This window comes from Carassius gibelio, chromosome B22, assembly GCF_023724105.1.
Source record: "Carassius gibelio isolate Cgi1373 ecotype wild population from Czech Republic chromosome B22, carGib1.2-hapl.c, whole genome shotgun sequence".
NCBI lineage: Eukaryota > Metazoa > Chordata > Actinopteri > Cypriniformes > Cyprinidae > Carassius > Carassius gibelio.
The window spans coordinates 7986123-8012289 of record NC_068417.1 but is presented as its reverse complement, the minus strand read 5'-3'; the positions used below and the strand labels follow the sequence as shown (position 1 = coordinate 8012289).

General features: G+C 39.1%; 2 protein-coding genes and 1 long non-coding RNA gene across 28 annotated transcripts in view; 1 reads left to right on the top strand and 2 right to left on the bottom strand.

Annotated features, from left to right (window-relative positions):
* LOC127987801 (uncharacterized) overlaps nucleotides 1-4987 on the top strand; it is a 194563-nt gene extending 189576 nt beyond the window's left edge. The window contains exons 3-5 of one of the 2 annotated variants that reach the window (XR_008161413.1): nucleotides 2548-2631; nucleotides 4675-4758; nucleotides 4843-4987. This is a non-coding gene — a long non-coding RNA (uncharacterized LOC127987801). The remainder of the gene's footprint in view (nucleotides 1-2547; nucleotides 2632-4674; nucleotides 4759-4842) is intronic. The other variant, XR_008161414.1, reaches the window with a different exon arrangement.
* Nucleotides 1-26167, bottom strand: part of LOC127987708 (zinc finger protein 271) — a 392063-nt gene that overhangs the window by 191276 nt on the left and 174620 nt on the right. For 6 of the 25 annotated variants that reach the window (XM_052590081.1, XM_052590088.1, XM_052590082.1 and 3 more), the window contains one exon: nucleotides 2798-5898. The exons of 4 other annotated variants lie outside the window; for them this stretch is intronic. In XM_052590081.1, the coding sequence (XP_052446041.1) occupies nucleotides 4514-5898 (1385 nt within the window). In that variant the 3' untranslated portion in view covers nucleotides 2798-4513. 15 more of the 25 variants (XR_008161340.1, XR_008161342.1, XR_008161341.1 and 12 more) reach the window with 12 other exon arrangements.
* LOC127987762 (putative zinc finger protein 876) lies at nucleotides 24269-24742 on the bottom strand. Its single transcript, XM_052590168.1, has one exon. The coding sequence runs from the start codon at nucleotides 24740-24742 to the stop codon at nucleotides 24269-24271; it is 474 nt and encodes a 157-aa protein (XP_052446128.1).

The following is a 26167-nucleotide window of genomic DNA, read 5'->3' as shown; positions in this document are numbered from 1 at the left end:
GAGCAAAACAATTAATCAGAAAAACAAATGTAGCTGCCGCGATTACCCAATCATGAGAAGTGCATATTACATATATATATATATACATACAGTACAGACCAAAAGTTTGGACACACCTTCTCATTCAAAGAGTTTTCTTTTATTTCATGACTATGAAAATTGTAGAGTCACACTGAAGGCATCGAGGGCTATTTGAGCAAGAAGGAGAGTGATGGGGTGCTGCGCCAGATGACCTGGCCTCCACAGTCACCGGATCTGAACCCAATCCAGATGGTTTAGGGGTGAGCTGGACCGCAGACAGAAGGCAAAAGGGCCAACAAGTGCTAAGCATCTCTCGGGGAACTCCTTCAAGACTGTTGGAAGACCATTTCAGGTGACTACCTCTTGAAGCTCATCAAGAGAATGCCAAGAGTGTGCAAAGCAGTAATCAAAGCAAAAAGTGGCTACTTTGAAGGACCAAGAATATTACATATTTTCAGTTGTTTCACACTTTTTTATGTTATGTATATAATTCCATATATAATTCCATATGTGTTAATTCATAGTTTTGATGCCTTCAGTGTGAATCTACAATTTTCATAGTCATGAAAATAAAGAAAACTCTTTGAATGAGAAGGTGTGTCCAAACTTTTGGTCTGTACTGTACATAACAAAAAAAGTATGAAACAACTGAAAATACGTCATATTTATATTCTATACTCTGAGAGAGAGAGAGAGAGAGAGAGAGAGTGTGTGTGTGAGAGAGAGAGAGAGAGAAGAAATGTAACAGTTTAATGTTGTATGTAAACTGTGTTTGAGAGAGAGAGAGAGAGAGAGAGAGAGAGAGAGAGAGAGAGAGAGAGAGGTGTTCAGAGAGGAGTCTGTTGGATGTTTAGTTTTATGAAATCAATGTTGAAAATGTAAAACATTTTCATTTTTTCAGCAGAAGTGAAAAATAAATAATTTTAGGAAGTTAAAATTTTGTTTGATTCCATGATGTATTTTACTGAACATGAGAATTTACAATGCAAATCCAAATTATTTTAATTTACTGACAGTTACTTATATTTTGTCTTTTAACTTTATTAAGATCAGATTCTGCAGGTAAAATAACAATATTAAGGTGACTTGACTTGGACTTGACTTGACATAGCTTGTGACTTGACTTGACTTGACTTGCCCAAGAAAAAAATACTTGGGACTTACTTGAGACTTGAAGGTTAAGACTTGAGACTTACTTGAGACTTGCACATGTGTGACTTGGTCCCATCTTTATCTATGGCACATGACACGTCTATTGCTCCTATAACAGCTCATTTGTATCAGTTCTTTTGCCTTTGTGTTGATTTCTCACAGATTTCTGCTCCTTCTAAATCAGATATAGATAACGCAGCACAGTAAAGATTACATTTGTATGAATGCATTAGTGAGAGCGATTGTGTGTGTGAATTATTTCTACATGGCTAGGGTGACCATATGAGCCATTTTCCCAGGACGCATCCTTGCCAGGATTTCTATATTGCCTGAAACACCCAAAGTAGTTTGACCAATAACATGCAGGTATGGTACATAATCAACCAATCGTCCAGCATCGTGGCGTGCGAGAAGGTGAGATCTACAAAGAACGATCAAAGGAATGCAAATACACTTACATGTTAGGTGTTTGTTTGTTCATTCAACTTGAAGCGTCGCTGTGCACCGATCATTGTATGACACCAAAGTACCAAGAGAGTGATTTTAATCAATGAGGAGCCGTCTGCTCTGCTCTCTATAGCTCTTATGAATGTCATACAATGATCGATCTGCACTGCACAAACAGCCAAAATCTGGATATTTTAGACAATATAACAATCCTAGCAAGGACACGTCCTGGGAAAATGGGTTATATGGTCACCCTATACATGGCAGTGTCTCTGTATTAGTAGTGACGCTGTGGGCTTTAGTTATTAAGAAATATATGATTTAAATTTTCAGTTTCTAAGCTATTTTATTGAGAAAAAACAGAACAGAGATGACAGTACATTTCCTCACTGAATGATTCTGTGCATGCGTGATGTTCGAGCTACTGTCTGTAGTCTATGTGTGTGTGTGTTACAGTGCAGCAGCGCATTAGATTAGAACAGTGATTAATTTACCTGTACAATAAGCTCTTTAAAATGTGCATTCTCCCGTTCAATTTCAAGCATCCAGTATTATATTCATACATGTCTTGTGGAGCTTTCAGAGCATACATTTATTTGACATTTTAACTGTTTGGAAAAGGAGCATAAATGTGGAAGTCCTTCAAAGGTTTATTATCCTGTTGTGCCATCTATAGGACCAGCGACTAATCAACATCAAGCTTAAAGCGTCATGGCAGAGCATTGATATCGAGTAGTCGATTAGTCTGTGTATCCCCTACTACTGACTGTGAATGTTCTTTGTTATGCTTAAGTAGAGAAGATGAATTACGGAAACTCTTCCCACATACAGTGCAGTGATACGGTTTCTCTCCAGTGTGGATCCTTTCATGTGTTTTCAGGGATCCTAACCGACTGAATCTCTTGTCACAGTGTGAACACTTGTAAGGTTTCTCTCCAGTGTGGATCCTCTCATGTGTTTCCAGGTCTCCTAAATGACTGAATCTCTTGTCACAGTGTGAACACTTGTAAGGTTTCTCTCCAGTGTGGATCCTCTCATGTATTTTCAGGGATCCTAACTGACTGCATCTCTTGTCACAGTGTGAACACTTGTAAGGTTTCTCTCCAGTGTGGATCCTCTCATGTGTTTCCAGGTCTCCTAACCGACTGAATCTCTTGTCGCAGTGTGAACACTTGTAAGGGAAACAGGTCAATTTAGCTCAAAGGGAATCATTTAAGATTTTAAAGGGAATTTGAACAGAATCACTGTTTCACGGCTGCTCACGGAGACGCGCCTGCGGTTCAGTGAACGAGCCGTTTAACATCAAATCTGCGCTGGATACTAATATCCAAACTATAGTGAAAACACTATCAATTAGCACAGTAACAAGATCGACAGTTTAAGACATTAACTTGTAAGCACAAAACACAAGATACTTCTCTTTTCAATATGAATAAGGCTTTATTAGATAAATCTAAGACATACAAACTAATCTAACACATAAACGCACGCACACACACATTCACACAAGTTGCAGGAAGGTCGAAAGTTAGGGAAAGATGAGTTTAAGAGAATGGAAATATGGAAACCCAAGTTAACAGCAATACGTTAAATTGCATAAACATGAACAACCATCAATCACGTAATTAGCGCTCGCATTGAGTTCCTCAATGAGGTTAAAATTATATTAGATACACCAGTAAAGGTCACAGTCTGGAGGTAAAGTTACTTGCATCTCCTGTGAAGAAGGAGCCTCGGTGAAAGGGCTATCCCGAGGTCGTTGATTGGCTGGAAGTTCAGTCTCTGAAGTGACGTCTTGGGAAGCCCGTGGTTGTTGGGCGTTGGCTGAAAGTGCAGAGTCGTGTTCGCTGGTTGAAGTTGAATGGACGTTACAAAACTTAACTCAGAACACGAAACTCTCAAACGGAAAAGAAAAGAAATAAAGTTTGACGAGACTAGGTTGTGTTCCTTCTCATAGCAGCAGCAGGCAGGCACGCTGGAACCGCGCTCAAAGAACAATGATGACTACCGCATGGCTAGATGCTACAAGCTAAAGCTAGGTAGCAAAGCTACAAGCTAAAAGTTAAGAGCAGGCATGACTGATAGCACGAGCAATGCTAGAACTAAAAGCCGACATGGCTAATAGCAGCAGCTAGACTAGAACTAAAAGCAGAATTTCATGGGGTCCAAAGTATTTAAAACTTCCTTGTTGGCCACCCCTCAAATGTTGCCTTGACCAATCAGATATGTTCTTGGGGTGGGTATCATAAATCATTTGTTTATCTTACCAAGCATGTGGTTCTTGCCTCACAGGGTCTAATTTTGGATATGATTCCTATAACATGATTATGATATATTTTACAAATAAATGATTGTCAGGACAATATCAAGCAAGAAAATGCGATTATTTGAATACTAGACATGACTAGGTATCCTATAGTTATCAAAAGACATACACAATAAGTGATTATATATGATAGTCAAATGTGTGGGTTACACGTAAATGAATATGGAGTTAAGCAATGGAATGATTCATTCATAAGTCTTTTTTGAGTTCATTCTGGTCCATATATAATGTATAAAAGGGTTTCTTTGCCATTCTCTGGCAAAGGACTTTTCTGTGAAGACAAAGGTTTAAAGCCCTTCCCCCTTAGGAATTTCAGTCTGGTTTCACTGGCTGGGGGGGGGAAGTCAATGCAAGTATTTAACTTGATCTCCTGGGTTTACATGTGATGTCCAGCGTTGCATTTCAATCACGAACAATAAATTTGACAATCTCTTCTTCGAATTAAAATTGTCAATAATTGTTCTATTGGTGTTAATGTTGAAAGCTGTTGTGTGAACAAGTTGGTTGGTTATCTTGCTTGGTTCCTGTGGCACTAGAACTGATTTATGACTTCCTGAGGAATTCAGCTTATGTTTCAATGCACACAGCTCTGATAGACTCTTTGATTTGTCTGATTTGACTCATTTCTGCTACACACTTGTAAGGTTTCTCTCCAGTGTGGATCCTCTCATGTGTTTCCAGGGATCCTAACTGACTGAATCTCTTGTCACAATGTGAACACTTGTAAGGTTTCTCTCCAGTGTGGATCCTCTCATGTGTTTCCAGGTCTCCTAACCGACTGAATCTCTTGTCGCAGTGTGAACACTTGTAAGGTTTCTCTCCAGTGTGGATCCTCTCATGTGTTTTCAGGGATCCTAACTGACTGAATCTCTTGTCACAGTGTGAACACTTGTAAGGTTTCTCTCCAGTGTGGATCCTCTCATGTGTTTCCAGGTCTCCTAAATGACTGAATCTCTTGTCACAGTGTGAACACTTGTAAGGTTTCTCTCCAGTGTGGATCCTCTCATGTATTTTCAGGGATCCTAACTGACTGCATCTCTTGTCACAGTGTGAACACTTGTAAGGTTTCTCTCCAGTGTGGATCCTCTCGTGTAATTTCAGAGATGCTGTCTGACTGAATCTCTTGTCACAGTGTGAACACTTGTAAGGTTTCTCTCCAGTGTGGATCCTCTCATGTATTTTCAGGGATCCTGATCGACTAAATCTCTTGTCACAGTGTGAACACTTGTAAGGTTTCTCTCCAGTGTGGATCCTCTCATGTGTTTTCAGGTCTCCTAACCGACTGAATCTCTTGTCACAGTGTGAACACTTGTAAGGTTTCTCTCCAGTGTGGATCCTCTCATGTCTTTTCAGATGTCCTAACTGACTGAATCTCTTGTCACAGTGTGAACACTTGTAAGGTTTCTCTCCAGTGTGGATCCTCTGGTGCAGTCTCAAATGTTCAGATGTAATAAAAATCTTCTCACACTCAAAACACATATATTCTCTCACACCACTGTGTATCTTCTGATGGAATTTTAAAACCTTCAGATGTGAAAAACTCTTTCCACACAAAGAACATGAATGTGGTTTCTCCTTTGAATGAACTTTCAGGTGATCCTTCAGGTATGAAGCCCTCAAAAATGTTTTGCCACACTGATCACATTCATACGGTTTCTCTCCAGTGTGGATGTTCATGTGTATCTTTAGGTATGATGATGCTGTAAAACTCTTCCCGCACTGATCACATCTGTATGGTTTCTCTCCAGTGTGGATCCTCGTGTGCATCTCAAGACTATATTTGTTTGTCAAACTCTTTCCACACTGAGTGCAGGTGAAAGATTTCTTGTCTCTTCTCTTCTTTAAATCTTTCTGTTTGGTTTGAGAGCGACTCAAAGAGTTTTCTCCAGTTTTGACATTTTTATCCTCCTCTTTATTCTGTTCTTCATGCTCCTCGTTTTCTTCAATAAACTCTAAAATAAAAGTTAAAAAAAACTTTAGCAAATCACTTCCAGTTCTTCCAGTTACACTTAATAATAATAATTATTAAACATTTTAAAACATTAGACACAAATCCCGCGTTTCTATAGTAAGAACCCTTAAGGCCCCCAATATACTTCAAACGAAGTTCGTTTTCATTCTTCATTTCGGTGCAAAAAGAAGTTAGAAAAGTTTAAGGGACGGTATACTGTTAACGAACTATCCGACACCCCCCGCACTGCTGGAGGCGGGGTGTAGATTAATGTAAACATGTCACGACGCTCCCGTGTATCCCCTCGTGCTTCAAGCCGGGGTTAATGACACCACGCTGCGGCAGACGGAGACGCTGAAGAGGGACGGTTCGCAGCACGACGCCCGCGGTGACGATCATCATTTCAGGACCACTGCCCACGTATCAAACGAGGACACGAAAAGTTCAGTAGACTTGTTGCTTTAAATGAATGGCTGTTGTCATGGTGTAAAGAACAGAAACTGCTATTTGTTAATAACTGGAATCTTTTCTGGGAGCGTCCCAGGCTGTTTCGCGCTGATGGCTTACACCCCAGCAGAGTTGGAGCAGAGCTGCTTTCTGACAACATCTCCAGGACACTTCGCTCCATGTGACTAGTAAGACAATTCTCAAATAACTGTTATGATGACTTTTGTTCCACCCGCTTAAATGATAAAAGTATTTGGGCTGTACAATCTATTAAGACTGTGTCTGTTCCCCGAATAGTGAGGTCAAAATATAAATTTAATGTAGGATCTAGAAAAAATCTTATCGTGATTAAACCAGAAACATGTAAAGGAAACTAACAAAAACAATCTTTAAAGTTTGGGCTCATAAATATTAGATCACTCAAACCCAAAGCAGTTATTGTAAATGAAATGATCACAGATAATAGTTTTAATGTACTCTGCTTGACTGAAACCTGGCTAAAACCAAATGATTATTTTGGTCTAAATGAGTCTACTCCACCAAACTACTGTTATAAGCATGAGCCCCGTCAGACTGGTCATGGAGGAGGTGTTGCAACAATATATAGTGATATTCTCAATGTTACCCAGAAAACAGGATACAGGTTTAACTCATTCGAAATACTTCTGCTTAATGTTACACTGTCAGACATGCAAAAGAAATCTAATGTATCTCTTGCTCTGGCTACTGTGTATAGACCACCAGGGCTGTATACAGAATTCCTAAAAGAATTAGCAGATTTCCTCTCAGACCTTCTAGTTACAGTTGATAAGGCGCTAATCATGGGAGATTTTAATATTCACGCTGATAATACAAATGATACATTTAGGACTTGCGTTTACTGACCTAATTAACTCTTTTAGAGTTAAGCAAAATGTCACCGGGCCCACTCATCGTTTTAATCAGAGGCGTAGATTACGTGGGGGACACCCCCCGCTTTTAATATCATGGGAATTCGTCCCCCGCACCTTTCCTGCATATGATTTGATATTTAATTCGGACACAGAATACAGCGAGATGGACATCACCGAGCGCAAACAACTCCTGTAGTGTGCGTTTCATTCATACTCGAAGCTGGAGGCTCTCTCGCGCAGAAAGCCATTTCAGGAAGATCCTAATATGGGCAAAAGCGTCCAGCTATCGCTGTATGAAAACAGTTTTTACACAGAAAAAAAGCCAAGAAACTTTTGCAAACACGAAGACATTAAACATACGATTGCAACAAAACAAAAATAATGTGAAATATTTTTACTAACCTATTTAAATTAACTGTTTTTTATTTGGATATATTTCAAAAATGTAATTTATAGAGATTTCAAAGCTGAATTTTTACTATCATTACTCCAGTCACACGATCCTTCAGAAATAATTATGATATTCTGATTTGCTTCTCAAAAAAATAAAAAAAAATAAAAAAAACACATTTTGATAATATTGAAACCAGTGGAGTAGATTTTTTTTTCAGGTTTCTTTGATCAATAGAAAGTTCAGAAGAACAGCATTTAATTTGAAATAGAAATCCTTTGAAAAATTATTGCTTTATCATCACTTTTGATCAATTCAAAGTGAAGTGAAGTGACATACAGCCAAGTATGGTGACCCATACTCAGAATTCGTGCTCTGCATTTAACCCATCAAAAGTGCACACACAGTGAACACACACCCGGAGCAGTGGTCATCATTTATGCTGCGGTGCCCGGGGGGCAGTGGTGTTGCTGGCCTGAGACTCAAACCCACAAAAGAGTCCTTGCTAAATAGAAGTGTTAATTTCTATATTTTTTTCCCAAAAAACTAAAATTATATATTGACTTATTGAGCTTTTGAATGACATAGTGTATTATGTTGCAAAAGCTTTTTATTTCACATAACTGCTGATCTTTGGATCCTTATATTTATCAAATAATACTGAAAAAAAACTGTTTAAAGAAATTATTTTTTAAATGTTTGATAATCAGTAAATCAGTATATTATGATTTCTGAAGGATGTGACTCTGAAGACTGGAGTAAAAATGCTGAAAATACAACATTACTCGCGTCAGATCAAGGCTGCATCTCATTTCTAGTTTTACTTGATCTTAGTGCAGCGTTCGACACCATAGATCATGACATACTCATAGATCGATTACAAAACTATACAGGTATTCAAGGGCAGGCTCTAAGATGGTTTAGATCCTACCGGTCCGATCGCTACCATTTTGTTTACTCAAATGGGGAGTCATCTCATTTATCATCAGTAAAATATGGAGTGCCACAAGGATCCGTACTAGGTCACCTTCTATTTTCAATATATATGTTGCCCCTTGGTTATATTATCAGAAAACACGGAATTAGCTTCCACTGTTATGCTGATGATACTCAGCTATATATCTCAACGAGACCAGATGAAACCTCTAAATTATCTAAGCTAACAGAGTGTGCTAAAATTGTAAAAGATTGGAGGACCAATACTTTTCTCCAATTAAATTCCGATAAGACACAGATATTAATTATTGGACCAAAAAACACTACACAGAATCTTGTAGATTACAATCTGCAACTAGACGAATGTACTGTTACTTCTTCTACAGTCAAAAATCTGGGTGTTATATTAGACAGTAACTTGTCTTTTGAAAATCATATTTCCCATGTTACAAAAACTGCATTCTTCCATCTTAGAAACATTGCCAAGCTACGAAACATGTTGTCTGTTTCTGATGCAGAAAAGCTAGTTCATGCATTCATGACCTCTAGACTGGACTATTGTAATGCACTTCTAGGTGGTTGTCCTGCTTCTTCAATAAACAAGCTACAGGTAGTCCAAAATGCAGTGGCTAGAGTCCTTACAAGGTCAAGAAAATATGATCATATTACCCCAATTTTACAGTCTCTGCACTGGCTACCTATTAAGTTCCGTAACAGTTAAAAATTATCATTACTTAAGGCCCTAAATGGTTTAGCTCCTGCGTACCTAACTAGCCTTATACCACGCTACAATCCATCACGCTCCCCAAGGTCACAAAACGCTGGACTTTTGGTAGTTCCTAGGATAGCAAAGTCCACTAAAAGTAGGTAGAGCTTTCTCATATTTGGCTTCTAAATTCTGGAATAGCCTTCCTGATAATGTTCGGGGTTCAGACACACTCTCTCTGTTTAAATCTAGATTAAAAACGCATCTCTTTCGCCAAGCATTTGAATAATGTATCTTAAACTGTGAGTATAGTTGTATCTGATCAAATGTGCATTCTTATTTTTTAGCTTGGGTTAAACTAATTAATTTTACTTTGTTGGAACAGCAGCTATGCTAATGATGTCTCTATTTTCTTTCTTTGTTTTTATGTTTTATAACTAGGATTTACACAAGTTCCAGTCTGGATCCAGAACACCTGAGAAGAGATGATGCTGACCCTCAGAGGACCTCAGATGATGCTAACCCTGAATCAACAACAGAACTAACAAATATTGCTACAAGTGTGAGTGAATCATATATTAAATTATTAATAATATTAATAATGTTCATCATCTGGCTGATTACGACTTGTATGAATTTTTCTACAAATCCTGTCATGCGTGCACAAACGGACAATCACCACTTATAAGCTATTACTAAATATTGTAGAAACATATTTTTCTGTAAAGTTGCTTTGTAATGATTTGTATTGTAAAAAGCGCTATACAAATAAACTTGAATTGAATTTAAAATACTGTCCCTACATCTTTAGGGTGCTTTCACACTAGCACTTTTGGTGTGCACCCGGGGTCGATTGACGCCAGAATTCGGCTCGTTTGGATGATGTGAACGCTGTCTTCCGTACTCGGATGCGCACCCCCGAACCGTACCGGAGTCTGCTTAAAAACGGTGGTCTGGGGTACACTTCATATGAACTCTGGTACGGTTCGCTGCTCATGTGAACGAAATCGTACCAAATCGTGGAAGTGAACCGCTTTTAATGACAAATTATTTGATGAAAATGTGTGTTTGTGTGTGTGTTTCACTCACTTTCCTGATGAGCGTGACTGACGCGCACTGCAAGCAGAGAGCTGTACATCTCATTAATGTTCGCCTTCAACGTTCTTTAGAGCATTTTGTACCGAAGCTTTATCAACAAAACGAACAGTTCAAAAACATACTACATAAAAGTGCACAGAGTAATGTTATGCATTTGCCGCCTTCTCCTGCGCTGTCGTTACCAAGCAACGGGGTAAACAGCTACTGGATTGATGACGCAAACGAACCACGGTTCGGACTCAAATATTATAATATGAACACAGTCCAGCGGGGGTAGGGGGAAGCAACCGAACTCGGGTTCGGACCAGGCAAGTGAACCAAGTGTGAAAGCACCCTTAAAGTATGTCCGTGAGTGATCGTACAGGTGTGGATATATTTGTGCAGCTCAGGTTTTCGACAATCAGTGTATTCAGGAGATGTTGCTCTACTTGATGACCTCTGCAGAATGAACGAACAGAGGAAAATCTGAAGAGATGAAGAGACAAAGAAGGTGGAGTTTCAGAACACCTCCACAGATTGCGTAACCGCCAAGGACCAATAGAAACTCAAAGGTGTTTGGGAGTCAAAAAAAAACTCCCCTAGAAAGTTTGCTTTGGTGAGCCATTTCGAACTGTCCAAATGAACTCAAAACGAACTTCGTTTTGGCCTGATTTTGTTCGAAATTACATCATCAGTTCGTTCTTTGATTTCGTTTGAAGTATATTGGGGTCTTCACTATTTGCTGCTTCAACTATATTATTAAACAGCTCTATATATCTTTCCTATCACAACGAATCAAAATATGACAAACTGTTTGAAGCTCTATATTCTTAATGTTCATCATCACTGAAGAATCAAGAATAAACACCAACCTGTTTGTTCTTCAGTGTGGTTCATTCTGCAGGGTTCTGGATCTCTCATGTTCTCGCTGTTCTTCAATAAACTCTGTCTCTGCAGATTTCACTTCTTCCTGATGATTTGATGCTCGTCTTCACTTGTAGACTGATGGGACTATTCCAGCATTTATTGATAAACTGCAGTGGGAGGAGCTTCACTGAAGGCGATACTGTTGTGGGAGGAGCTTCACTGAAGGTGTGCTTGTTGTGGAAGTAGCTGAAATTTAAACAGCATTGTGAACTGAGAGGGGATCCATGTTAACTGCATACACTCCTGAGTAATGGTTGCATATTATTAACACACAAGTAATTCTTTAACTGGTCAAATAACTCAGCACACAACAATGTATGCAGCTCAAACTATTTGTAATTTGAGCTACTCGCTAATAATCAGACAGCCTAACTGTCAATAAGTTAATCCAAATTTCACAAAAACCTCATGGACGTAATTATAATGTAAGTCAGACATCAGACAGAGTTGCGGTTTTTGCCTCTACTGAGGAAGGTTCATTCACCTGTTTTGAGACATTTTGCTCAATTTTTTTTAAATGTTCGGTAACGTTAACGTACCGTCTATATATTTGTGGTAAGCTGAATAGCTGCCACGTAAACCTTAGAGTGACTGGCGTCACTCTATTCGAAAACGATCCTGAAGGAACTCCAGCACTGAAGCCACCGGGCAGTAAACTGGATCCACATTACGATTTTCACACCAGGTCGTAAACAGTCTTCACTTGAAAGCATAAGCGTCTCGTAGAAGCTGCTCTAGAATTCAGAATAGTCTCGGTAGTTTCAACAGAAAGACCGGGACATACTAACTCACTCTGCTCAGAGGCCACGCCCACAGTTCCACAGATCTGGCCTCGGGTGCCAAATCAGTCCCTGTGCTTGTGATAATAAATCCTGTCTGAGGGGAAACTCCATGGAGAGCCCGCTAACAGACTGATCAGGTCCGCAAACCACGGCTGCGTGTGCCATTGCGGAGCCACCAGCAGTAGCTGTTCCACTCTGTCCAGCCTTATTAGGATAATACCGCTGGGATCAAATTAATCGGGGAAAAGCATACAGACTGGTCCTGGGCCAACTGTGAGCTAACACAGCAAAGCCCAGGGGCGATGGGGAGAAGCATAGTGGGCAATGCGTAGGCCATAAGAGATTCACCGTTTGGGGTGTAATCTCCATTCTCCTTGTTCCAGAGCCTGTGTGGATAGCATATCCGCTCCGAAGTTCAAACGTCCAGTGACATGAACAGCTCGGATCGACAGAAAATTTGTTCTGAGACCAAAGAAGAACATGTCTCGCCAGCCTGCACAGGGGGCGAGAGTGTAATCCTTCCTGATGATATAGGTATGACACAACCGCTGTGTTGTCTGATCTGAGCAGCACAAGACGGCCGATCAGCAGATTCGCGAATTACCGGAGAGCCAGAAAAACTGCCAGTAATTCCAACCTGTTTATATACCAACTGCGTTGTGCCGCTGTCCACACTCCGTGGGCTGGTCGCCCTTGACAAACAGCTCCCCAACCGGTCAAAGACGCATCCGTCGTGACGGTCTCTGGGAAAGCACAAATCCCCAGCCGAACCCCGGTAGGAGAAATTCGGTTGGCATCCATAGTTTAACGACATCACACAACTCCGTGTCACCGAAATCGTCTGATGCGGAAGACAACGGGGTGAAATATTTCGTCTTTACGCCCATTTTTCCACTGAAAAGGGTGCATGTGAAGTAACCCCAGACAAATTACGGGGAATGCCGCTGCCATTAGACCTAAAAGTCTGAGGCACAATCTCGCTGTCACTGTGCGACCCGCTTTGAAGCGCCGCACGCATGACGCAATCGTCTGAGCGTGCGGGAGAGAAAGCTTGGCTGTCATCGTGCGAGAGTCCAATTCTATTCCCAGAAAGGTTATCCGTTGAGAGGAGTTTAAAACACTTCTCTGAAAATTTGTGTGTAAGCCCAGGCTCTTAAGTGATTCGGCACAAGAACCCGATGAGAATGTGCTTGAGTCTGCGATCGCGCTAAAACCTGCCAATCGTCTAAGTGTTTCAAACACGGACGCCCTGGAGCCGCAACGGGGCCAGAGCTGCATCCATGCATTTTGAGAAGTGTTTTTATTTTTTACAAATAACGGCTGTAAAAACCCTGCCTCAATCTGAGAGGGGTGTATGTCTTCTATAGCCCCTTTGCTCAGCATAGTTGACATCTCCTGTCGCAACTCCGCTATTTCCATCGGTTTACCACCGTGGAAAGAATTCAGCGGAAAGAGGCGGGCCTCTTAAAAAACTGAATAGAGTATCTGTGACAAATTGTGCGTAACACCCATTGAGAAAAGCCGGGCAAGCGTTCCACACGGCCCGAAACCATACTAGTGGTCTCAAAATTTTCGCTTTCTGCAATGCTGTAATACACATTAAATGTCCGTGCATGGAAAAACCTGCGGCATTCGTGCACAGGGGAAGTGTATGCATAAGAGCCATTGCGTCCTGTTGTGTATAATCCTGAAACGTGTCCACGGCAGGAATTAGGCCAATGAATTGAACATCGGGCTCTGCCGCTAACGAAAAGCGGCGGCTGTGCGAGCCGTCATAAACGGGTCGTCTGTGTTGAATCGCCCCTCGAATTCTGAAAGCTGGATTGCGCAGAGTGTCTGAGGGATTTTTTTTTTTTTTTTTTTTTTACTTTGGCGTTACAGCCTGATCCAATGCTGCTCGAAGCGCTGTTTGCTGCGAGACAGTCAATGTTAGAGCGTGGGGACTGCAGTGAGAGGGTTGGATGTGCATTAGCGGTCCAACAGCACTCTATAGTGGAGGGCACAGTCCCTGGCAAACATGAAGGAAAATGCATGCGTAAAACTCGCTGTGTTTCGTTGTGTATAATCCTGAAGCGTATCCACGGCAGGATTTAATTCACCAAGATAAAAATCGGGCCACGCCGCTAGCGAAAACGCGGCAGCTGTGTGAGCCATCATAAACAGGCCATATTTGCCAGTCTCTTATGCCGTTCCTCAAACTCTGAAGACTGAATTGTGCAGTGTCTGAGGGGGCGCTCAAATAACAGCTCAGTTCAGTGACGCTCGAAGTGCCTGTGCTGTAAGACAGTCAATGTTAGAGCGTGGGGTTAAGAACGAGAGGCTTCTCGTTAAGAACCGCCATAAAGAGAATAAAATTTGCCGAAATAGACACGACTCGATACGTCTTCGAAGAGACTTAGGTCGCGGCGGAGTTCGGTGCAATCCGTTCGGCTAGAGAGGTAGTCAAACGGCATCGCTGTATAATAGCAGTCTGCCATGTCACTTAATCGTGGCAAAACCCGCGCTGTTCGTGATATGCGCTGATTAAGGCTGCTTCCAGGACCTCGAAACCTCTTGGTGGAGGTCCGTGAGAAGGGTAGTTTATCCACCGCGCGGATAGCCACATAATAGCACACTGAGGAGGGGGAGGCGCATTTCTCCTGTTCGCTCGGAGGGAGAGAACCGCATATGAGAACCGCGTATGCCGGCCAGAGCCTACTCTGAGTTCGAAGCCGCGGTTAGACAAACATAGTATAAAAGCAAAACTGCTCTGATTAACGCGCTCGAGTGGGGAAGAGCGAGCAACTCCAGTGCATCACTGTATTCATAGTCAAGCCGCACATATCACCCCTAACCAACACCTCGTGCTGGGCCTCGGCGACCGCAGAAGCGAACGGTGGGGGTTAGACGCGAGGCGACTTAAGAAATAGACTCCAGAGCGCGGATACTTTTCTTTTATTTTACCATAGCCGTAGGCTATCACAGAGAGAACATGTAGAGAGGCTGCTAGCGAATCTCTCATGAGTGCCTCCCTGTGATAAACCCATTATACGGCTCTTACCTTTCGTTGACTCATCGCGTCCGCGAAAGAGGAGTTAAACACTGCTCGAAGAAAATCGCTGGAGAACGCGAGATGATAGGGCACAGATGATTCGCTATTCCTGAAGGAATGAAATCTGAGCGAAATGGCGCGCGGCACCCAGGTATACGATGTGTACGCATGCGTAGGGCGGTGCCAAGCGCTATTTGGCCAATAGGATTGGCAGGATGGTATAGGGCTTCAGACATTCGTCACACCGAAGGTGTTCCCATACGTGGTGACGTCACCGCAGCAACGAAGTGACCTATGAAAGGGAAACTACAACTACTAAATCCTCCAGAAACCATTCCAATATGTTGATTTACTATCAGTGTTGTTCTTCTTAGCTTTCTATACATCAGATAACCCTAAACAAAATGTCACAGGGTTCCAAAAAATATTAAGCAGCAGAGTTTCCAGAACTGGTAATAAATCAGAACTGGTAATAAATCAATATATTAGAATGATTTTTTGAAAGATCATGACTGAAGGATCATTCTGATTTGCATCACTGAAATAAATTATATTTTAAAGTATATTAATTATGTCTTATATATGTATAAATAACCTCTGACACGGAGAAGAGAGAAAACTTATCACATGACGGCTGAAGTTACCGAATGTCTGAACATAACAAACCAAATGCACATTGACAGAGCTTCTTCCATCTGTTCTGCAAAATGTAAACAAATGTATATTTCTGCAAGCATAAATAGAGGAAATATCAATAATTGTGTTGTGGCAGTGGCTCAGTGGTTCATGTAGGTTGTCTACAAACCCGAAGGTTGGTGGTTCAATCCCCGGCTCCACCTGACCAAGTGACACCTGACCCCAGCTGGATGGCGCCTTCAATGGCTGACACTGCAGTCGGTGTGTGAATGAGTGTGTGAATGGGTGAATGTGAGGCAAATTGTAAAGTGCTTTGGATGGCCGTGTGGTCTGTTGAAAGCGCTATATAAATGCAGTCCATTTACCATTTACCATTCATATGTAGAATTACACAAAAATGATCAAACGTGTACCTGATATGCATGCGTGTGCACCTTCCCCTTTAAATTTCTGACTGCAATGTTGTTCATAATTTCCTGTCTTTGCACCTCCTTTCTGCACTGTCTCTGCATTGCACACGTTCTGTTCAACTATTAAAGAAATTCATCGCTAGCAAACAATAGCCTTAGCAGTTTCGCTTTTAATTGACCGTAGCATCCAAAGCCACGTCTTCAACGCTCTTGATGTTCTTAAACTTTGTTACAACTCTGAGTGAACCGGTTCAAACACTCAGAGCGCACAGCAGGGAACTGAACGAATCATTCAAACTGATTCACGAACCAATTCACTGGTTTGCCAACTGGTCTGATCAAGCTTTTGAACAGAATTGACTCAAAAGAATCATTCACGAATGAGCATCGCTCATTGCCCAGAGAAAAGTAGACGATGCTTTTGAAATAAACTGAAGCATTTATAACTTCTATTACCTTAAGATTAAGTAACAAGAAGAGCGTGGCTCACAGTAACGAAGTAAAAGTACTTTTTTTTTCACTAGAAATGTACTTAAGTAAAAGTACCCATTTTTTAAATATGCTCCAAAAGTATTAGTTACCCATAAAATGTACTTAAGTAAATGTAACTTGTAACTTGTTGTAACTTGTTGCAACTTTCAGTAAAGTCTAAGAATGACTCTTAAGTGTTGACTGAGGTGACACTTAAGTGTTGTGAACTAAGGGCTACAATGATGTCACCCCAAAATGGCTGCCTCTGAAACAGCCAACGGAGAGTCTGATCACTTGAAGACACAGCAGCACAACACCAATCATTTAATGCAACTAGGGTAAAATCATTTCATTAAGAAGCTATTTAAATGTATATTTTTAAATGCTTTGCATTGTGAAAAAATATTAAAATGAAATAAACACTGACCTCCCAAAATGTGGAAGTTAAACTGAACCACAAGGCACATCTGGGTATTTTTCTATGGACCACAGATGTATGACCAATATCTCATATCTATTTGAGACATGACTTCGGCTTAGATCACAAGACCTAAGGGGCTAAAAGAGGTGTAGACACCCTCCCTTCTCAGTTCAGTTCAGTCTAGTCTATACTAGCTGACCGTCTCATCTTTTCTTTTTCTTGTATTCCGGGCTCACTTGAATACTTTGACTCTTACAGGTTTATTTAACTCAGATACTTTGACTTTTGGATACTTTGGATTTGATATTTTAACTTTTGAGATACTAGGTATTCTTATATACCTTTAAAGGAGAGGATTGAGTGGATGCCGCTGATCATATCCTTTCTTCAATATATATATATATATATATTATCTCATTAATATTGTGTAATTTAGTGTTGTCAAAAGTAGGGCTGTGCGATTAATGGAAATCGAAATAAAAAATTTTTTTTTTTGAGTGTGCGCGGTTTCTAAATCGCCTTATAGCACTATTTTCTGCAGCCCTGACCTCCTGCATTATGTTATCTGAACCAATCAGGATGCAGCGCACCTGAGTGGAGCGCGAGAGCAGACCACAGAGCAGACTGGGCATATGCCTAACTCCAGGTTCACACACTCTGTCTGGGATGCGTAGCCTTTTTTTTTTTTTTTTCGAGCCCATGTTAACGGAACAGAACGTTCACACTGCACGCAGTAAAAAGACTAGAACAGAAAAGGTTATAAATAGAAAGGTGCGAAAAGATTTAATATCTTGCGCATGAGCACAGAGAGAGTTGTGAGTGCACAGGACGCAGGTTGAATGAGAGGAGACACGTTGTTAGGCAGCATATATCTGAGCCTTATACAGTCTATGATCTGAGCACGCGCATCTGGTTTTGTTAACAGAGCAAATGAAATCTGCGTGCGAGTCAGTAATGCGCGGGTTGATCCAAAATGAGCGGGTGCCTGCGGTTATGAGTCATTCAAAAATATTTTTAATGATATTCGGGTCGCGGCCGCATTTTTGAAATACATAGGCCTACACTTTATTGGCTGAATAACTGGCATGAAGATGACGCACTAACTCAGTCTGCACGTAGAGATGGAGGCGGCAAAGAAGACTGCATGGGGAGCAACAGCGCTGTTTTTGGTAAAATATGATTTTGATGACTTCATTAAGTTTTGTTTTATAGAAAACTCTTTTTAAAAGATTTTGGTTTTGTATAAATTGTATCTTAATTTTGATCAATGTTTTATCAATCAGTTGCCCGTATTTAATAAATAAGAAGCAACTATATAGCCTAGCAGACAATGTAATAAGGCGCCGGCACGATCAGTTGCATTGCATGTGAACTAAACTCAGCGTGTGCCTCACAGTTTTGAGAAATATAGGCTATATATTACAGAAAGCTTGAAATGTCTTCTTTTAAACGAAAATATTCAAAACAAAATAAATGTGCTACTCTCTGATGATGTAATCCATATGAAATGTGCATTTCTCTCTGGCTTTCATGGCGAGTCTGCATCTTCAACTTCATCTTTGCAGCAACACCGAAAACACCAGTTTATTACTACTCAATTAAATGACTCCTTGCATATTTTCGAACCAGCAGGCCGTTCTGGATTGAGCGAGACCCCACGGAATGAGCGAGCGGATCGGGATATTCAGAAATGCGCTCTCTCACGAGCTCTGATCAGAACAAACCCGAGACTCAATGTCTGCTGACCTTGCAGAAACATACAAATAGACATAGCCAGACTAGACTATTTTAGTACAAATTAAGAGCTTACTAACGATTGTTTATAATTCTTGACAAAATTATAATATATTAAGTTTTTTGGTTTTTTTTGCCTGGTTAGTTTTGCTTACGTTCCTACGGCCCAGTGACGCTACGAAAAACAGTACACTGACTGAACTGCTGTGAAGAGAGAACTGAAGATGAACACAGAGCCGAGTCAGATAACGAACAAAACGGCTCAGTGTTCATCTTCATTTCTCTCTTCACAGCAGTTCAGTCAGTGTACTGTTTGAGTACATGAATTACTCCGGGATATTGGTTTATTTGAACTCAGAGGGAGTGTCAGCCACATTAAAAAAAAAGTTAACAGCTTAAGTCATTTGTGGATTAATGCGTATTAGAGATGCGAACCGTTTAAAACGATTCAATTCGATTTGGTGAACTGAATAATTCGTTCGCGAACCGGATATATAGACTTTTTGTTTTGAACTCTCTCACACAACAGTCACAGAGGAGAAGACAATGATGAATAAAGTCGTCGTTTTTGCTATTTTTGAACCAATGTATTTTCGATGCTTCAAAAAATTCCAACCGACCCTCTGATGTCACATGGACAGTAGACCGTACACACAGCTTCAATGGAGGGACTGAGAGCTCTCGGACTAAATCTAAAATATCTTAAACTGTGTTCCAAAGATAAACGGAGGTTTTACGGGTTTGAAACAACATGAGGGTGAGTTATTAATTACATAATTTTGCTATCTGGGTGAACTAACCCTTTAAATAGGCGAAATGCCGTGAACAGTTAAAACTGACCTCAGAAGACTCCACGTCTAAAGCTTCGGCAGCTCTTTGTGCCTCATCAGGCGAAGACTTAAATAACAGCGCTTTGCAAAAAGGTACGTTACCTGGCATTACGGACAGACTTTGACGTGAAACCTTCTCTCTTTCCAAAAAGCTCTCGGGTTAAGGAGTTCCAGGCGCCAAAAATCAGACTTGTGTGCCGGGGCATAAAACCGAATCCTGAGAAGTCCTGAGAAGTTCCGCTCCTAAACCCCGCCCCCTGCATGTAAACGGATGGAACCTCTCTTTCAAAAAAAGAAAGGGCGGCTGGCCCATAGACATATAAATACCTAGACGCCTCATTGGCCGCTTTGAGCCGTTGCCGCTATACGTCAACGCGTCCGCCATGTTGGTGAGGGCAAGACTGCCTTAAAACAAATCAAAGGAAACGGGGGAGCTGCGGTTTTTACTGAATAAAAACACGATAACGTTCACATTTATCAACCGATTTCAGAGGTTTCTGATCTACGTGCAGTTAAAAAAAAAAAAAAAAAAACTTTGCCTCCAGTTATTTAGTTAGGTTTGGAAAATTATTAATTGAAAGCTCACATTTGTCTCACTTGTTGATTTCGTTGATTTTTTTCGGTTTACAAATCTGTTAATTTAGTGTGATATATTCATGTAATGTAATTTGAATGTACATTAGATGATATATAGTTGTTTTATTGCTTTCTCTGTGTTCAGTCCTAACATTTTTTCTTTCTTTTTTTCCCTCCCTCTTTCTTGTGTCTCAGGTCAGAACACAGCTCATTCCCTTTGAAATACTGGGATAAAATCTAAATAATACATCTTTAAACACTAATAATTTACTATCGTTGAGAAAATTAATAAAACAAGTAAATACAAATCAAAAAGTGACACACTTGTAGTCTGCTTTTCATTTTGATAGCACTATAACCTACAGATGAACTCCACAACAAATAATAACACATGTAATTGATGAGCAAGGGCGTAACTTTGGGTCTACCATTGGGGGGGTTAAACTCGCGGCATATGAATAATTTTCTTGTGTAAAAGGTAACATGCTAATTTACACTACAGATTATTTAAAATATGATACTATCTTTCTTGCTGGCAAATGAAATTAATAAAGAAAACGAACAAAATTACAAAAGTATTCATTCTGAATATTTCATATTATTTTAATCTGAATGATGTTATGATATTAAGGGGGTTATATTAGTTGGATCTGATTTTTGGGGGGGTCATGACCCCCGTAACCCCCCTGCAAATTACGCGCATGTTGATGAGGCTATGGATCCAGTGAAAATGAAAATATGCACTGATACAGTGCACAGTAGAAATATAGTACAAAATATAGTACAAGTGATAAGTATGTAGAACAACTTAAAGTGAATTATATGAAAAGCGAGTACAACGGTACAATAACATACCAGTATGTGATATAATAGATTTATAATAGCATAAAATGATATGTAAAATATGAATAATACCATAATAAATAACTGAACTACAATAGGTTCAGTCAGAACATAGATTTCATTTTTAAACAGCATTTATATATATGTATGTTTCACAAAATTGATTCTGAATAATTCAGATTGCTTTCATTTATTTATTTCAAAATGTTTTGTGTGATGTTGTCCATTATTGATAGTTTTCATACTTAAGCTGTGAAAGGAACATTTTTAAGGGCTCAACACAACAGCTTTTATGATGCAGAAGCCATTTTATGATTCTGAATATATTATTCAGGTGTTTTGTTATTTATTTCAGAAATCCTTGTGATATATAATATTCAGTTTGTGCTGGTCTGACTTAAAAAACACTCAAAATAGTTTTTAAACACTCAAAATAGCGTTTAAAAATTACCTTCTGTTTTACTTTGTGTTTGTATAGACCATAATGCATAAAAGCGCATTAACAGGAACATTAAAGAATGTTCTTTAAAAAAGTAACTAAACAGTAAAACAGTAATGCATTACTTCTTTGGTGTAAGTAATCAACAAAGTAATTGAGTTACTTTTTGAATTAAGTAACTACTGTAACTAGTTACTGATATGAATGTTTGAGTGTGAGTATGTGAGGTTTACCTTGCACAACAAAATCTCAAAGTATAGTTATGTTCATCACAGACCAGAATATGAGATGTTCCCCTCAAAAAACTTTATATTAATCAAAATTAATAATCATTATAACAACATCACAATGAGTTTATCATGATAATGCAGCTGGACTCACTATGAGTTCCTATGTTTTTCATTTATAGGCTATTAACATCATGTAGTTTTTGTGTAAAGACACACGCAGTACATTATCAGCATTAAAAAGCCCGTGCAAAGCTTTTTAAAAGCAGTCTATAGTATTAGAATATGAGCTGCGTCATTCTGTCGATTCATTCAGGGCTGCTCTGGGTTTAGTACAAACACAACACTAGTCTAGGGAGGAATAGTCTTGTCTCTGAGAACAGCTTTCCTCAGTTTTCCTTAAGGCTGTCCTTGTCCTGTTTGCAAATGGCTAAAAGGGAAGAAAAAAACAATACATAGAATCAGTTCACAGTTTTGTGAAAAGCAATGAAATCCTTATAATCAAGTGATGATAAACTTAATCGATAACACTTTTGAATAACGGTCCATTAGTTAATTTTATTTAACTACTTTAGTTAACATGATCTAAGCAAGAACAATCCTTCTACAGCATTTATTAACCTTAGTTGATGTTCATTTCAACATTTACTAATGCATTATTTAAATCAAAAGTTGTGCTTGTTAACATTAGTTAATGCACTCTGAATTAGCATGAATTAACAATGAAAAACTGTAAATAATTAATTAATTAATTAACATTAACTAAAGGACTATTCTAAAGTGTTACCTAATCTTTGTAAATAAGTAACGGTAGTGAAATTAAAGAGAGAAGATTTAGCTCCATTATTAATCTAGACAGTGAAAGGGTTCACTCTGTATAGTACAGAGCAAAAGTTTGGACACACCTTCTCATTCAAAGAGTTTTCTTTATTTTCATATGAAAATTGTAGATTCACACTGAAGGCATCAAAACTATGAATTAACACGTGGAATTATATACATAACAAAAAAATGTGAAACAACTGAAAATATGTCATATTGTAGGTTCTTCAAAGTAGCCACCTTTTGCTTTGATTACTGCTTTGCACACTCTTGGCTTTCTCTTGATGAGCTTCAAGAGGTAGTCACCTGAAATGGTCTTCTGGGACAACGGGACGTGACAGTAAGCGACACTGACTTCTATTTTAGAAATGGATTTTATTTTCTGCGGCAGGAACAACATACTAAATATGACAGCGATAATCTCAGGTAATGATTATGTGCTTTATTCAATGTTAAACGTGTCTAATGTGGGTTTGAATATTATTTTGCATGATCTTTATAGCCATGGTTGTTTTACTCTCATTTCTTCGCTAGAGTGAATAAATAACTCAGACCACTCCAATATGCCCGTGACTGTGGTTTACTGAACAGCATTTACTTCTCTAAGTGCAATATACAAAAAGGTCCGTGCTGCAACACGAGTCTAATAACTACGATGGCGTTTTAGTGCCACAAAAAAAAAGACTTTATTCTCATAATATTTCGACTTTATTCTCGTAATATTTTGACATTATTCTCAAAACATTTCGACTTTATTCTCGAAACATTTCAATTTTATTTCTCATAGTTTTACGACTTTATTCACATAGTATTTCGATTTTATTCTCGTATTTCTACTTTATTCTCGTATTACGACTTTATTCTCATAATATTTCGACTTTATTCTTGAAACATTTCGACTTTATTCTCATAGTATTACGACTTTGTTCACATAGTATTACGACTTTATTCTCGTGACATTTCGACTTTATTCTCGGAACATTTGACTTTATTCTCTAAACATTTCGACTTTATTCTCGGAACATTTGACTTTATTCTTGAAACATTTCGGCTTTATTCTCTAAACATTTCGACTTTATTCTCGGAACATTTGACTTTATTCTCTAAACATTTCGGCTTTATTCTCTAAACATTTCGACTTTATTCTTGTAGTATTAAGACTTTATTCTCGTAATATTTCCAAATATTATGACTTTAATCTCGTAATCTTAGATTTATTTTTTCCAACGTTGCACTAAAAGCTGTCGTAAATAACAATCACATTTTTAAATCCTTTTTTTTCCCACACAATTGCAACAATACATATTTATCTCTATATCTGAACACGGTATCTGTCTGAACATTTCTAAACATTTTTTATTTCTCCCCCCTTTTCTTTTTCTTTTCATCTCTAATTTATAGGCTTTAGATTTCTAAACACATTCTTTTCTCAGCCTGCAGAACATGTTTTATATAAAAGAGAGGGTATAAGAATCAGTCCATGTTTAAATATGTAACAAAGTCCTTCAAATACTGTTTTGACACTAATCTGACCTGCTCTGTTAGTGACAGTAGGTTTTGTGTCACCATTTGGCAGAAGAAAAAAAACCTCCATTTGTCTGTTGTTCTCAGCAAACTTTTCTTGTTTCGTGACCTGATCTTGATGGCCAGTGTGTCTAAGGTACGTTCTGTTTCTCCTCAGAACACCACCACTGTCCAGTTCAACCCTGTATGATCGGTTGTTGACTGGTTCCAGAACTGTTGCCAAACCTTTTGTGACATAACATAACCTATCACACTATTATCTCCTCCATTTCCTCTATGCATCCATCTTCATGGTCTCCAGCATCTGTTAACACCCACTGACAGACTTCTGAATGGCTTCCACATAAAAAATATGAATATGGTTTCTCCTTTGAATGAACTTTCAGGTGCTTCTTCAGGCCTGAAGCCCACAGATATGTTTTGTTGCACTGGTTACATGTGTGCAGCTCCTCTACATTGTGGCTGTTCAAGTGCTCCTTAAGGTGTGCCGATTGTCTGAAGCGCTTTCCACACTGATCACATGTGTATGCTTTCTCTCCAGTGTGGATCTTCCTGTGAACCTTGAGACTCTGTTTGTATGCGAAACACTTTCCACATTGATCACACGTGTGCGGCTTCTCTACACTGTGGACGTTCATGTGGTCCTTAAGGTGTCCTTGTTGTCTGAAACTCTTCCCGCACTGATCACATGTGTATGCTTTCTCTCCAGTGTGGATCCTCATGTGAATATTGAGACTCTTCCTACATGTCAAACTCTTTCCGCACTGAGCACAGGTGAATCTTTTCTCCTCTTTTCTTTTCTGTAAAGAGATACTTTCAGTCTGTGACTTGTCATTGATTTTTCCATTTTTGACATGATGTTTCTCCATCAGGTCTGAAATTAAAATTACATAAATACATTATAAGTCTTAAAAATCTGAGAGAAATGTGAGGTGAAATGCCATAAAAGTGAAGCTGAAAGCATGGCCTACACAAGGTTATGATCATTTCTATGTGCTTTTATGAATATTTTCCGTGAACAAGGCACAATGATCTCCAAATGTAAGAGGAGCAGGAAATGAAGAACTGTTGTAATTTTGATCAACATTATTTTTATATTTCAAGGTATTCGGTTCCTTTTTGGGCACAAAACTAAATGATTTGTTAATATTGCTTTTTATGTGAATGGCATGCAGCTGCATATACAGTGTTATGTACAATATAATATTCAGTGTTGCTTGAATTTGTTACAAGAGAGAGAAGCCGGTGCGTGTGGTTTTCAATAGTTTCAAAACATTACTATAATACTAAGCGAACCAAGTAAAATGTCGTCACTGAACATGAACTGAACGAATGAATCAAATGTAAAATCAGCAAAATCATGTGGAATTCAGCTTCTTGATCAGTTTCAGTTCTGCTCTGATTCACTCCGAGATCCTACACGATGATATTTGGACTTTATGGAGGAACAAAGCGCTGTGAATGAAAGGTAGACGGAATGCAGCACAATTATCAATTCACCTCAAATATCTTCTTTTCATTATCATTGGAAGCCAAACTCAAACTCTATTAATTGCACAGATCTAAAGAGATCTCTCTTCTGCACTGTCAATAGCAGACACATAATAATGTCTTGATATTATACAGAGACACCATTCACAACATATGTTTATGTAACAATAAAAAAATGGTAATTTTATTGAATAAAGTGTATTTTCTTATTTCCTCCATTACCCAGAGCAGATTCTACTTGGTTCTGGAACCCATCCCTACTTACAGGAGTAGGAGGATCGGTTACAATGTTACAGTACATCTTGCATCTGGATTTTCTAAACACATCATAAATGGAAGAATATCTACTTGATTTTAAAACAACAATGAAGTAAAGCAGTTTAAAAGTTACAGACACTTCTTCAGCTTCCAGAACAAAAACGTTTTCCACATGTAAAATATAAAAAATAAACAAACTACTTTCCTTCATAAAAAGAGTAAACATGATAAAAATGAACCTCATAAAACCCAATGATATTAATAAAATCATGAAGTAAAATGACAAGAATAACACTTGTAGTTATTGTTTATCTATGGCACATGACACATGGCTATTGCTCCTATAACAGCTCATTTGTATCAGTTCTTTTGCCTTTGTGTTGATTTCTCACAGATTT

What these genes read in the sequence shown, in the direction of transcription:
- LOC127987762 (XM_052590168.1), bottom strand. Translation starts at nt 24,742, where the DNA reads ATGAGGATCCACACTGGAGAGAAAGCATACACATGTGATCAGTGCGGG.